This window comes from Juglans regia, chromosome 7 (assembly GCF_001411555.2).
Source record: "Juglans regia cultivar Chandler chromosome 7, Walnut 2.0, whole genome shotgun sequence".
Classification (NCBI taxonomy): domain Eukaryota; kingdom Viridiplantae; phylum Streptophyta; class Magnoliopsida; order Fagales; family Juglandaceae; genus Juglans; species Juglans regia.
This window is the reverse complement of record NC_049907.1, coordinates 2,221,323-2,236,908: the sequence shown is the minus strand read 5'-3', so window position 1 is coordinate 2,236,908 and position 15,586 is coordinate 2,221,323. Positions and strand designations below refer to the sequence as shown.

Sequence of the window (15,586 nt, the reverse complement as noted above, 5' to 3'; positions counted from 1 at the left end):
TGATTGGCTTGGCTTGAGTCATGCCTAAAAAAATAGTAGACTTTCTTTATCCTTGTCGAAGGTTTGGGGCAAGCCCGCAAATTGCAGCAGTGTGGAAATATGTCGTATTTGGAGGGAAATGTATGAAAGAAATTTTGAAGATAGTAAAAGGAGAATTAAAAATGGGTGCCACCATCCCAGCCTCGATTCAGCCGGGTTCTATTGATCATGTCCCCTACCCAACAGTTCTACCTTGTCTTGGGGTGTCTTCGGCTTTGGGAGAGAGAGCCCACCAAAGATGAAAAGCTTAAGAAGGATAGGCCATGTTTCAATCCTGCCTGGGGTGGGGATGCACTTCTCTTCATGAAATACAAGATAAAGGATCTCATAACCAGTTCAATCTTCAGCGCTCCTACCATTTTAGAGCTCATACTTGAATAAGCAAGCTCTCCTCCTTTGGATAGACTCTTAATGGTTTTCTTACATCTTTTTATCATAGATGTCTCTTTTGTATAAGTTTTATGTACTTGAGTTGTGCCTTCTGCACTTTTTAATGAAATTGTGTCACTTACAAAAAAAAATGGAGATTTAAAATAAAATCAAATTCAATTTAAAAAAATTTAAAAATAAAATTTAAAGACTTCAAAAATACTCATAGCTTATGCAGTATGTGAATGGAAATGGCTAATGATGTGCAAGCTTAAGAAAAATCAGCAGCTGCAAGGAAATTTAGCAATTATTTAGTGATCTATAATTAACCTTATTTTCCAAAACTTACAGATTTTGACATTGTCACGAGGCTTTGTGGACCCCTTACAAAGAAGCTTTCAGAATCATAGACATTGTCGTGAGGGTTTGTAGGATTGGACACCATAGACGTGACATCCTTTGACCGTAAATGCAGTCCAGATAAATGGTCACCCCAGATATCATATGTATATTCATCCCCAAGTCCTGCCTTTTCTTTGGCTTTCTGGTTGTAAAGCTTGGACCCAGGAGCTCGAGCATGTGGAGCAACTGCAGAAGATGAAGCAAGAAAAGGGGAAGAGCACAGCGCATTGGGGGAAGGCCTGCCAAGACAAGGGAAAGTAGCAGAAGGCAACAGAACAGGCTTAGTAGATGTTTTTCTTGATGCTGAAGGCTGCTCTGGAGTAGGCAAGAGCAAGCTGTTACCGCAATGCCTTGCAGAAACCTGACGCTCCAATAGGTTCACCTCAGTATCAGATCCACAAACCTCATCCTTCTCGGGGAGTCGGTCTGCTTCTTGAGTAAATGGACACCTGGCCTCAATAGTTTGTTCCATATCAGGAGATGGCAGCCACGTGCGTTTGGGTGTAACAGATGCGAACGGGGACAAGGGAGACGAAGGTGTAGAATTTCCACTTTGACTGCTAGAAACTTCGAACAGCCCTGTAAATTTGGAACCTGCACCCTTTCTCTTCCTTCGCCTTCTTCCTTTCTCGTTCCCAGTTTTGACTGTAAGGTTACCTTGTTGGGGTGTTTCTATTGTATTAGAATTATAAATTGCTACAGACTTTGACAGTAAAGAGGATGGAAATGCTCTTTCCTTTCGATTATCCAATGGATCATCAAGTTGTTTATGATTTTCAAATGTTGGTCCCACAAGTTGAGCAGTCATTCCCTGTCCTGGGATCCCGTCCTGACCATCAGGATGTCTACGAACAGAAGCGTGCACCGAGATTTTTTCATCCCCAACAGACCTTAAGAGACTATCCACCTCACTCGACACAGACAACTTCCCATTTCCCTGATTATGATGCGTAAGAACGGTTTTGCCGGCCTTCCTTAAAGCAGCAGCAATGGATCTCCTCTCACTCTTGCACAAGTCATCCTGGGATCCCAAGGCTATGACTTGGGAAAATATCCAACAGAATACCAGAAATATTAAGGAAAAAACAAAGAAGACTGCTACAGGGGATTTCTTCACTCGCATCCAGAAGACTGATTTCTTACAGATATTAAGCATGTAAAAGGGCAGACTCGCCTTCATGGGAATCACATAAATTCCAGCATCCAGGGACAGTTCGAGATCTCTATGTATCATGGCTGCAGAAAAATCATACTGGTATGATATCAGAAGCTTTGCTGATTCCCCAGGTTCGAGAGCAAAACCATTACAAGTATGCACTATAAATCCATCCATCCCACACTCTGTTCCAGAAACTTTGATTTTTCTAACCTCGAATGGCAAGTCTCCTGTGTTCTTGGCATAAAGCTCTTTTGACAATGGCTGTGAACATGCATAAATGGTCTCTTCCAAGTGCACCAAAGTGTCGGGGGGAGAGGCATTCAGAGGAACGGGCAAGTTGAGGTTAAACTCCACACTTTCTACAAGCTCGGGCCCCTCCAAGAGGACAAGGGAAAGTGACCCTCCAAATCCCCTCAAAGTAAGCCACTCCACACCTGAAAGATTGTTCCTAACCAGAGCTGAACTTCTCCAGCTACATCGATTTGAAGGTTGAAAGGAAATTGGCCCAAAAGATGCTCTACCATAAGGATGAACATAAGCCTCTGTTAGTGCACTCTCTGCTATTGAGAACCCATATTTTGCTGGACCACTAGATTCATCATGAACAAAACTACTGGATGGTGGTTGTGTGAACCCATCAGGGGCACTGCATTGATCAATAATCTCTCCTGAGTTCAGGATAAGCTGCATGATAACTGGCTGAGGGCTAGGATTCTTTACAGTGATCCACTTGGAGTGATGACTTCCAACTTCAACCATTGGGAAGAATATCTCATGGTCATCAAGCACAGACATGCCACATTTAGTACCTTGAGACTTCCAGTTTTCTAGAACGAATTCATCAGCTTCTGCTGGATCCAGAGCCTTCCAGATAATAAGTTCATAGCAACATCTTGGTTATTGTGAACATAGACCCATGAAAGAGAAAGTAGATAGAACCAACATACTTAAGTTCTAATATTCTGAGTCTGTAAAGCTTCTAGTATGAATAACTACTCACTCTACCGCTAAGGTAATAATCACAAAATTACACCTGCCAACAGAAAAATGTGGGTAGGCTCCTATAGGACCAACCATTTCAGAAATGGCTTCCGGATGTTCACAAATCCTCTAATTCACTAAATTAGCACCATATCTACTAAGAGGGTTCCCACTTCCAAGTTCCTAATATCATTCTTCTTTTCCCATTTTAGATTCTTTTTATGAAACATCAATAATAACATAAAAATGCCATACTCCATGAATAATCAAACTTGCTCAAGTCCTACCTCATGCTGAATAAAATGAGGGCGCAAATTGTATTTAAAATTTTATGCATTATATGGAACCTCTGTTTCCCCCATAACAATACTATCCTTTCGACAAGTTTCTTTTCTTTTCATTTTTCCCCACCTCTTTTTTCAGGTGGGGTGTTTAGATGCTATGGGAAATAGAATAAAGGGATGATCTCTAGTAAGAGAAGTGAGTAACAGGAGAAATAATGGAAATTTAGTAAAAAACTACAAAGACAACCGGAATGAAGGAGTTCTCACCAGTATAGGGTGAGATCTCCCACACATGATCTTGCTACCCACTGAACAAAGGTTACTACCTCTGCTTCTAAATATGGGCCACCAAGAGTATAAACCATTCAACAGTAACCTTTAAATACTAGTGTAACCCATGTAAGAAATATTTTAAGAGCCTGTGTAATTGGCCTCACCAATTAATATTAATAAAATTTTACTTATCAAAAAAAATATTTTAAGAGCCTGTTCATACATTGTTGTTTCCTACAACCTTAGGCCATGTTTGGTTTCATAATATTTCTAAAATTTTATACTTCAATCCAAACATCTTTTAAATCTGAAAAAGAAAAATCTATTCCTCAACAAAAGAACATTCCATCTAACTATTCCCTAGATTTCTGTGGAAAAAAAAAACTCTTACAAAAATTATCCAAGCAACTTTTCAAATCTACTTGCCTAATTTCACAAATTCTATGGCCTCGTTTGCTTTCACTACGCATCTCATCTAATCATTACAACTTTCCCAAATTCTGATATAAAATAAAATAAACAATTCAACTTTTTTAAATCCCAAAACAAAAATAATATTAAAAAATATATATTCTAACAATATTTTATTCAATTTTCAACTTTCATCTCAATTCATCTCATCTGCAAAAACAAACGAGGCCTAATACAAAACACACCTGAGAAAGATTTTATCCAAACATTTTCACTTTTCGTACCCACTTACACAAAACTCAATAAAAACACATGTCAAAATTCTTTTCAAAACCTCTCAAAAATTATACTAATCAAACATGACCTTAGCTTTTTTCCCCATACAAGGCCTACAACCTTAGCCCAAAACAGAGATTACCTAAAACAGTAAACAAAAAATAATAAGGGTGATTTCTTCAGCATATTTTCACTTGTGCTCTGATTTTCTTCTTTCTAAAAGTATTAGTTTGTTTGTCTGTCTTGATATTCTTCTTCTTGTCCTATCAGTCTTTAGACTTCCACATATCACTATTTCATTCACAGAATCAGTGCATGTATCTTTAAGAACTAAGAATGTAGCAGCTGTGGGGATTGATTAAGTTCAGAGATATCACAATGCTCAGATACACAAGATGACCTTTACCGATTTACTGAGCAATGTTGAGAAATAATTTGTTTGAATCGGAATGAAGAGAAGAATCTACATGTATCTTCCCCTCAGCTGTATCATAAATGGCAAAAAAATATATTTGAGAGGTAGCAGATAAATGTAATGTTTAGCCATGTCCTATATCTTTGCATACTCTGCTACTCAATTGGCTTAAAAAGCCAACCTTTTTTGTATTACATCTCCAAGATCTCATGAACCACCATGTCAAAATTTTGAAACCTAGCTCAAGTCTCTGTTCAATCTACTTGTCAGCTTAACATTGACCAATATACATAATGGACTAACACGTAATGTTTTTGCAAGAAAAGATATGATACTATTTCCAAATAATCAAGAAAGATCTGCTTACTCACTAATGACAAGGCACATGCAGTCGCATTATTTTTCACTGATAACAGATATATAGAATTTAGAACAAATAAAAGAGTAACTAGACTTTCAAAAAAAAAATCAAAGCTGATCCAGTGCCACAATAAAGGATAAGAATATACATACCTTGATCTGTGATGGAGAATGCATGCCACTGCCCAAGGACCCTGACATCATATAGCCAGATTCAACCTTTTCAGACTGATATTCAAATCCAATAGAAGAGTCCTTCTGATGTCTTGAACAGTGATAGGTTATGTCCTGGCAAGGAATTTCTATCCGAGGACTGCTCGAGTCATTTGTAAGTATGAGTAACTTACAGCTCCAGTATATATTGGCTACTTCAGGTGGAGAATCGCTTAATTCAACATACAACTGTGAGCATGTAATCAAAGCAACTTGTGTGATGGTGCCAGGAAAAAGTAGTAAGCCTTCCATGTATTGGATATGAAAACTTTTCCTATCTGAAACTTCACTAACCTCCATGACATTCAATAAGTGAGAAGCAGCATTTCTCAGAGACAGAGCAACAACAGCAGTTTCACTAGCATCACATGGAACTAGAGGTTCAAGAAATGCTGATATAGATCCTGAAAGATCATCATAGGCGGCTTTCCCATCTAGTTCTGCTTCAAGAGGAATCATAACTGTATCAGACTTGTCTTGTGAAGACCTTAGCAGCTGCATACAAAATGCACCAAAGATTTTCCCCTCAGACTCAGTCGAGACATCTATCTCTATCACTGCTTCAGAGCTTTGGGGACCTATCTCCCAGTTTCCATGAGGCCTAATTGCCAAGACTGGCACACCAACTTGACCCTTTTTCACAACCAACTGTTCCCTAACATTTGCCAAACCAAGGTCATTAGAGCCCTGAAAATTTTCTATACTACAAATCACTTCAGTATAATGAGAAGTGTGCCCTAGAGAAACTAGCATCCACGCTGTCACTTCCTTCACATGGAGGGTTTCATCAAAGGGATTGAACAAAGACAAATTCTTAGTCCATCTTCCACTGGAAGAAAGATCCAGACCTAATATAGGTTGAATTCCATAAGGCGACTCTATAGCAAAGCCCTTAGCATGGACTAGGAAACCACCAGAGCTTGTCTGCAAAATCAAATGAGCAGAGGACAAGCCCAACCATCTAGGAAAGTATATAAAACAGATCGAAGCTACTTCACCAGGTCCAAGCAAAGCCTCACTAGAATTGCATGGATAGAATTGAACATCAGTGCTGAAAGGTTCATAGACATGTAAAATGCTGTCATTGCATGTGTTTGCCACAGTCAAGAAAGCTAATGAAGGAAGATACAAATACTTTTGTCCCCAATCTAGAACATTAGGCTTAATTTCGACACTGAAAGATGAAGAACCATCAAAAGAACATGTTTTGGTCACCTCAGAGTTCCTTTCTGGCCTAAAACTTTTGCACTTCTGATTAATTAAAGATCCTCTAGAGAAAGAAAAATCATTTTGATTAGCACTGTCAGCTTGAATGGTTGATACCTCATTAATGTCCTCTTTGGAGTTTAAAGAACAAGAAACAATCCCTCCTTTCAATAACTCAAACATGCCATGGTCAGATGACCAACTTTGATTACTCATCCACCCGCTATCCCTAGTAGATTTATCAGGTAATTGACAATCAGACTGACTCCCAGAAGCTTCTAGAGCAGCATCTCTGTGTTCATACTCTTTAGAAGAAAAACCCGGTAATGTTGATGGGAAGCAGAACGAACGAGAGTCGGTACAGACAGTCCCAATATTTACGTGGGTCATTGGCTTTCCATATTGAGTACTACTATCACCAACACCAATATCCAGAAACTCCACATCAAACCTGTCTCTGTATGACCCACACGCATCATGTTCCACTGGCTTCAGCATCCCATTCATGGAGCTTGGTCCACATGTAGCTTGGCAAAAAAGGATACATGAAAGAACCACTATAAATTGGAATGCTCTGACTAGGTGAAACAATCCCCTGAATAAGCCATAATCATAAATAACATAGCGTGAAAAGGGTTCCGAGATTACCATACCATTCAAAGTTGGTATTAGGAAGAAAAAAAAATTGCCGCACAAAAGCTCCTTGTTAGGAAGAAATTCAAGAAAACATGATATAACTGTTTTTATTTTTAAGTATTAGCATGACTGAGGAGCCAAAATTTAATCTTTTACTTTCGTCAGCATTCAAACATAGGCAAAGTGGCGTAAACATGCTGGGGCCAAGATATTAACTTAATAAGGCGCATTAATGGGTATACTATTAACAAAAGCAACATAATGCCAAGCCAAAAAAAATAGAGAGATGAGTAGGTCTAGTGATGCTGCATTTGCAGATGATGTTTAAAACAAATTCCAGCCTCTCACAGTTCCATACAGTAAATACCAGTGTTTATTGCATCCGTTTTACCTAAAACCAATAAAAATACAAAACAAAGTAAAACGTTAGAAGTAATCATATGAACAGTTTATTAGAACTTATTACCTAACTATTTATTCCCACAATCTTGGAAGTGATTCTATATCCACGACCTAACACATTAGATTTACCCATATGAAGTCCAAACCTAACACCGATAGCTTCAAAAGCACTTCGACTTACTACTAAAAACAGTTAAGTAATCGATTCGAAGAGAGCTCCTTAGGAATCACGTCAACCACACGCTTGGTCGAAAATTAATAAACAGGTGCCAGAAACGGAAACAAAAAAGCAATCAACTTTTCAGAAGTAGCAAAAAGCATATTTCTTTTTTTCCCCCTCCTGAGTCCTGATGATAAATATAAGAAGAAAAACAGAGAGAAGGAATCGATGACGAGAAAACGAACGAAAACAGAGTGGTTTTAGAGCAAAAATAATCATAAACATTAAAAGCGAAACAAAGGGCGAGGTAGGAGAGCTTTAAAAGTTACCTGCTGGGGTACATGGAGAGCTGTTCAGAAGCTCCGATCTTTAGGGTTTCGAAGTCCATGTCTGAGGAAGAGAGAAAAAATCATGAGAGTGTTTTCAAGGGCTCTCGTTGATAGCTGCGACTCTCCGTGGCGGGCCTACGTATATGCTTTAGAACGCAAGCACGCACACTTGATACCAGCGAATGAATGGCCTGCCGAGAACCAACCCTGAAGACGGAGACGGAGAGTCAGAGACAGACACATGGAGAGAGAGAGAGGGAACATGACATGTGTCGCACTGAGTCCATTAAAATTACTAAACTGCCTTCCACCGTCGTACGAAGCAGGCAAGCAGCCTTAAGACTACCGGACAACAAAATCTCACACGGTTGGCTTACTTTTGAAAAAAGAATAATTTTATTGAAAATTTTTAAACACGTATAATTTAATTTAAATAATAAATTTTTAAAATTTAAATATTATAAATTAAATTATATCATATAATATATAGAATAAATTATAAAAAGCTTCAAACGGCACTACTAATAAAAAAAATACATACATCCTTACAATTTCATGCAATGACTTTTTTCGACTAATTTTAAAAACGCACGCATCCTCAATAAAGAATTTCATCACAAGATTAAGAACAAATTTGGAGGGTGGGATGAGATATAAAATTCTCATATCATCATTACATATTTTTTAAATTATCATACAAAATATAATAAACAATTCAACTTTTTCAAATCTCAATTCAATTTTTTCAAATCTCAAAACAATAATAATATTAAAACATAATATTTTAAATACTAAAACAAAATACAAAATTCTCATCTTACCTCCTAAACCTGCCCTAAGATGCGGTTTGGAAGTGAAATGAGATGAATTGATATGAAAAATTAAAAATTAAATAAAATCTTATTTTTTTAATATTATTATTATTTTAAAATTTCAAAAAATTAAATTATTTATTATTTTTGTGGGAAAATTTAGCCCGATTTGGATGCCTACCTGAGCTATACTTCATCTTTCATCTACCTATCCAAACGGTAGAAAACAAAATCTTATCTCATCTCTAATTTTTCAACAATCGTTATAGTAACGCTACAGTACCGCTGCAATTGATCTGTTATATAGTTTTATCTGTCTCTACAGTATCACTACAGTAACGCTAACTGCCACATTTTTAATATATAATTATCTATTTGAATTTTTTATTTTATTGTAATATATAATTAGAAAAATATATTTCAAATTTTATAAAATATTGTATAATAAATAGGTCATAATATAATAATATAAAAATATATTTTGAGAAAGTCAGAATATTTATGAGTTTCTAAATTAATAATAGATATTAGTTATTTTTAATATATTCATAATATTTTACACCCAATAATTAAAAATATTTTTCAATAATTGGTATGACTCACCACTTTATCAAATTTTCAAAAAGTTAAAAATATCACATGATCTCACTATGCAAATTTTTACAAACCACCTCATCTCATCTTAACTCAAAAATCTCACTACTATTTAAAATATCTCTTACCATCTTATCTTAACTGCATAATCAAATAAGGTCTTAGAAAGTTATAATGATCAGATGAGATAAGATAAAATTAGATGAAATACGGCTCCGTTTGGATAGTGAAAGTATTTCATCTCATCATTACAATTTTTTTAAATTTCTACACAAAATATAATAAACAATTCAATTTTTTCAAATTTTAAAATAATAATAATATTAAAAAATAATATTATAATATTATTTTATTCAACTTTCAATTTTTATCTAAAATCATCACATTTTATCTTACTATCCGAATTGTATTTTATTGTATCTAAACGGGATCTAAATAAACAAGTTTCTTATTATATCAATAAAATCTCGATTAATTTTAAAGAGCGCAGACATTCTCAACAAAGAATTTCATCACATAACTGTAAATAAACTTGTTTTTCTTTTAAGAAAACTACAAAATCTTATTATTTACATATGCATGTCGCGTGAGATGTATCGTAATTTTTCTTTATTTAACTTTGGCACCTCTGATAAAGAAAAATTATCCCAGAAAAATACTGGATTAGGTGGGGTTGTGTCGGAAAGACTCGAGGAGGGTGAAAAGGTAATTGGGAATAAGTAACCCATTAGAAGTTGAAGGGAAGTTGGAAGTGCTTTTGGTGGTGCCAAAGCCAATAGCATCTAAACAATAAAGGTTTAATTATTTAATTAATTCGTGTTGTTTGGATTGTAATGAGACGGAGACAGTCCCTAGTAATTGGTGCGTGAATGCGTGAAAGGCGCATTGCTGATTGCTCGGGGGCAATGACCACACCACATTGCCTGCAAAGTACACAGTACCAAGGGAGTGAATAAAGGAGAGTGATTTTGGGTGGTCGGACAATTATTGGAATCTTGTTTTTTGTACTCGGATTTAATTTGACAGTGATATAAATTGAATTTTATAATTATTTTAACCAATTTTCTGAACCATATTGCATATTTAGTAGCATTTAAACTTTGTTTAGATACAGAAATTAAGGATGTTCAATCGGGTCGAATTTTTTTTTCGATTTGATCCGAAACCTAAAATTTGGATAGATCCAAGCATTTATCCGCCCGAATTAAACCCGGGCAGGTAAAAAAAAATTCTTATCCGCCTGAATCCGATTTTTAACTCGATTTTTCGTAATTGGCTGTTTAAAAAAAAAAAAACATTAGTTTTGATTTAAAACAGCATCATTTTTGCTAATGGAAAACTACGCCGTTTGCACCCTTGAGATTTAATCCTCATTTATTCGAGTGCTCGACTTTCATTCTCGTCTCATACTTGTTTATGTGTCTGAGTGTCTCTGAAACGGTAAAACCCTAGCCCTGTCGTCACTGGTTTGCACCCCTCGAGCGCCTCTCTACCTCTCATTTCACTCAAGTCCTCGAAGGCTCAGAGCCCCTTTCTCTCAACTGAGTTGAAAAGTAAAACCCTAGCCTCTAGCCATCACTGCGAGCACCGAGTCTACAAGCCCCATCTCTCTCTCTTATCTCCGAAACCTACAGTATGTTCATCTCTCTCGCTCGGTTTGTATAGATATTTTTATTTTGTGTTTAAAGTTATATGCACTTTGGATTTGAGTAGTGGGTTTGGATTTGTGTGGATTGTCGATTCGTTTTTGGTTTGTTTAAAAATGGATAAGAGAGTCATTGATATACTTTTGGTTCGTTTAATTTCGATCAAAAATCTAGTAATAAGTCAAAAATCAGGCTATAGTCAAGAATCCGGTTAAAAGTTATAAATCCGGTTATAACCGGGTGTTAAGTAAAAATTCGGATATCCGGATTGAATTCAATTATCTGCTCGAATTAAATCTGGATTAATCTGGGTGGATAACCACCCGGTTTTTAGAAACCGGATCCAGATCCGATTATGGCCGGATATCCGGATCCGGTTGAACATCCCTAACAGAAATCATCTTATTTCATCTCATTATTATAATTTTTTAAATTTTTACATAAAATATAATAAACAATTCAACTTTTTCAAATCTCAAAATAATAATAATATTAAAAAATAATATTATAATAATATTTTATTCAACTCATATAAAATCATCTTATCTCATCTCATTTCATTATTCAAACGAACCCTTATTATTTTTTACTTATCTTTTATTCATTTGATGTGAAATTATTGTATTGTATCTTGGTTATCATAATGTATTTGTTAAAGAAAAAAATCTATTCATCATCTATCTTCTCATCATCCTCTCACCATCTCATAATATGACATTAGATGATAGGTTCATAAGTGAAATATGATAAATAGTCTCCAATCATATAATGTTACATTATGAGATGATGAGTAAAATTACTCTTTATTAAAAAAAGTGGTTTCGACTATAAATATATATATATATATATATTCTTATTAATATGATTTACTTTTTTTACAAATGACATACACGAGTGGTGTGGTGCATGTAAAAAATATAAAAAAATCTTCTCATCAATTACTATTCATTGTACACATCCCATATTTTATAAAAAAATAAAAAGAAAATTGTCAGATGTGGGATGTGTGGATAAGAATTGTGGCTGATGCATAACAAAATTCAAAAAAATATAGATTCTTTATTAATAGGATCGTTCCATAAACCCTCCAACAGGAAGCATACATGGTGTGATGCATGTTGGTGAATTTTCAAAAATTTGAGTTGTAATATCCTTAGAAAACTTAAAAAATAAAAAATATAAATATAAATCATGCATTCAACAACTTAAAATCTAGGAGGATCGTCATCTCAAATATGAAGGATGAGCGAAACCACCAAAATGACGGCTCAAAAGAGAAAGATGCGCTCTTGTTTGTAGCACTTTATTATCTAAAAATAATTTTAATCAATTATGTTATTATGTAGTGTGAAAAATTAAGAACCATATATTCATGAATTCCTGGAAATTTTCCCTACTATGTTCTTTTAATAAATTGATAAGGGCAGACATATTCTTATATATAGTAACATACATTCATATGAAAGGTACTAGCATAAAGACAGAGAAAATAAAAATAAAATAAAAATAGAGTAATATTATATACAAATTTTAAATATACAAGTCTTGCATGAGTCTTTTGTAAAAATGTAAGCTCCATAAAAAAAAAAAAAAAAAAAAAAGGTAGTGATAGGGTTACTACTCTCTTACTACCCATTTATTATTTATAATGTATTTGAAGTTTTTTATTTTTTTATCATTTTCTTTTAAGTATTTTTTTAACATTCTTAATCATTAAAAAAAATTTAAAAAATATATAATTTTACTAATAGTTACTTCATTAACTATTACGTAAAATTAAAAATTAAAAAAAATCAAATACATAATGAGTAGTAAGTGATTTTTTCACACTTTTCTATGAATCTATATTTTTACAAAGGACTTGTATAAGATTTATACATTTAAAGCTTGTATATAATATTTCTCGTAAAAAAAAAAATTTATTCTCATTAGTTACTATTTACTATCCCCACACATATATCTGATAAAAAATATCCTTATATATGAAAAGAATTATAAATATAAAATATAAAAATAAATAATAACTAATACATAAAATTTCTTCAAAATATAATAAACCCCACCAGCAAACGAAAAAACAAAAATGTCTAGGGCGAGATCATGATTCATGGCTGTGTATATCCTGTATCGTTCTTCCTATAGATTAGATCCAATGGTTGTTTGTGAACGGTGAAGTGCTTCGTGGTGAGTGGTCCCTGCCAAGAATCCAATGCTATAACTGTCAATGAATACTCTATTGCGGCACCTAACGGCTGACGCAACAGTTGACAACTTGGCGGCGCTGTTATGGTTTCTAGATTCGTTCGAACGGGCCGTGTAATCTCCGCCGTCAGTCCGTAGACTACATGGACAGCCTCGAAACGTTAAATTCAAAGCATGGGGCCCGTTTTGGTGTTGGCCAGGTCTACGTCCGCAATTTGGGTTTCTTTTAGTTTTGGTGAAAGCTGCTCCACTCATAAGATCACCAGCATCAGTCTCATCAAAAAGAAAATTTTATCAAAATTTAATGTCAAGATTCAAACTTTGAGTTACAGAATATTCACTTTCATCTCTATATTTAAAAACTTATTATTCATTCTTTATTTTTATTATTTTATTATAAAATATATTTATTACATTTTCTATAATTCATACAATGACTCCCTAGTAGTATCAATAATTTAAGTATCAAATTAAATTATTAATGTATATATGATTAGTATAATTATAAAATTAAAAAAAAATTAAAAAAAATTATTAAAAAATAATATTATATTATTATTTTGATAAATCTAATAGCTAATTCAATGTGAGGATATGAATAAGGAAGTTTTGAATTTATATAAAATATATATTTTTCATCAAATTTTAAAGATAAATTTACTAAAATTAATACTAATGCTCTAATATTTTATAGTTATCAATTTAGGGATGGATTTATATTTAAAAAAATAATATTTACAAACGTAAAATCATAAATATCATAAATATTGAATAATTATTTTTTTTTTAAAAAATAAATATTAAATTTATATAAAAAAATTAATTTTTAATAATAAATTTTATTTTTTTAAAATAATTATATGACACTTGTGTATAATATTATTATTTATTTTATATAAAATTTACATGCAGTTTCTTGCTCTATTAGAGTTAAGATTGATTAGACACTTTTATTAATAATAATAATATTTAATTTAAATGCTTTGATGTGACTCAATTATTTGTTAGAATAATTTGATCAGCAGGAAAATAAGAATATCTGAATAGTGGACTTTTTTTCAAAGCTGAATTAGTCATCATCAACACATTCATTTCATCACGTAATCCAAAGAATTAAGATTTTACACACTATTAAATTTAATTTTTTATTACAAATAAAAGAGAGATACCTCTATGATTAGAACTCATGACCTCGTTCTTCACATTCTCCACGAAAGAAAGAATAAAGTATCACTTGAATCAAAAGTCTCGTTTACGTTCAAAATTCCTCACACTTATTGTTATAATTTTTTTAAATTTTTATATAAAATATAATAAATAATTTAATTTTTTTAAAATTTTAAAATAATAATATTAAAAATAATATTTTATTCAACTCATTTAAAACAATTCTAACTTATTTTTGAATCTAAACAGAACCTAAATTGATTAATAAGTAGTAAATTATTTTAAAATTCCATCTAAGAATTTAAATGATCAATGGAGTTTAAATAGCAATTTGCCAATTGTACCTTATAATTTTGAAATAATATTTAGACTTTATTCGTTGTATGATATAGGCTCGTAGGATGTAGGACGATACCTAATTCCTCGTCGAGGTGATATTTTGTATACTAAATATTTACAAAACAAACATTTTTGGTCTCAATCGAATTCATAAACATATAACAAATTAGAATAATTCTAAGTAGCTAGTGAGAGATGAAAACATCTATTTCTAGTATGATAACTAAGATGAGGGTGGTCCTCTTCATGACCAGTACTCGGTGATTGAGAAGTCTTTGTTGATAATAAAAGAGTGTCATATTGAGAATGTGTGGGATATTCGACTCTTTAAAAAGCTTGTGAGTTTTCAAAAAACTAATGATTTGGTTCATTTTTTAGCTAGGCGCAAAGAGGGGCAGGATGTTCTTATTTGGAAGAGTGAAAATTATGGTAATCTCAATACTAAAAATGCTTGGGACTGCATCAGGGTTCAAACACTTTTTTTACCTTGGGCTCAATGGATTTGACATGCTAACCTCCCTAAGAAAATCTCCATTATGATGTGGAAAGTCACCAATAACTATTTAAGTTTGGATGAGAAGATTAAAATGGCTGGCATTCCTATGATCTCTAAATGTAACTGTTGCCCTGTGGATCATCTTGAGGATCTTAATCACATTCTTTGTATGGGTAATTTTGCTAGACAAATATGGCTTTTGGTAGCGGTTCAATTAGATGTGCATATGAATATTTTCCGCACTTGGCATGAGCAAGTTAATTTCTGGTTTCGTTGTGTTGGGCATTCCTCTCACATTCAGACTATCTTTAGTCTCCTCCCGTCTATTGTTTCTTGGAAGCTATGAGATAGACGTTGCAAAACCAGGTATAAGGGTAAGGTTGAGTCGGTTTGACATGTTATTAAATTCTGGATC

General features: G+C 33.5%; 1 protein-coding gene across 2 annotated transcripts; it reads right to left on the bottom strand.

The window, feature by feature from the left end:
- Positions 1 to 697: 697 nt before the first annotated feature.
- On the bottom strand, positions 698 to 8,220 carry LOC108983280. 2 transcript variants are annotated; one of them, XM_018954861.2, is made up of 3 exons: positions 7,916 to 8,220; positions 5,123 to 6,983; positions 698 to 2,833 (listed from the first exon to the last, which is right to left on the bottom strand). In XM_018954861.2, the coding sequence occupies exons 1-3, from the start codon at positions 7,972 to 7,974 to the stop codon at positions 740 to 742; spliced, it is 4,014 nt and encodes a 1,337-aa protein (XP_018810406.2). In that variant the 5' UTR covers positions 7,975 to 8,220; the 3' UTR covers positions 698 to 739. The 2 variants fall into 2 exon arrangements, with proteins under 2 accessions (XP_018810406.2, XP_035548026.1); XM_035692133.1 differs by having other exon boundaries at positions 5,123 to 6,915.
- Positions 8,221 to 15,586: the final 7,366 nt, after the last annotated feature.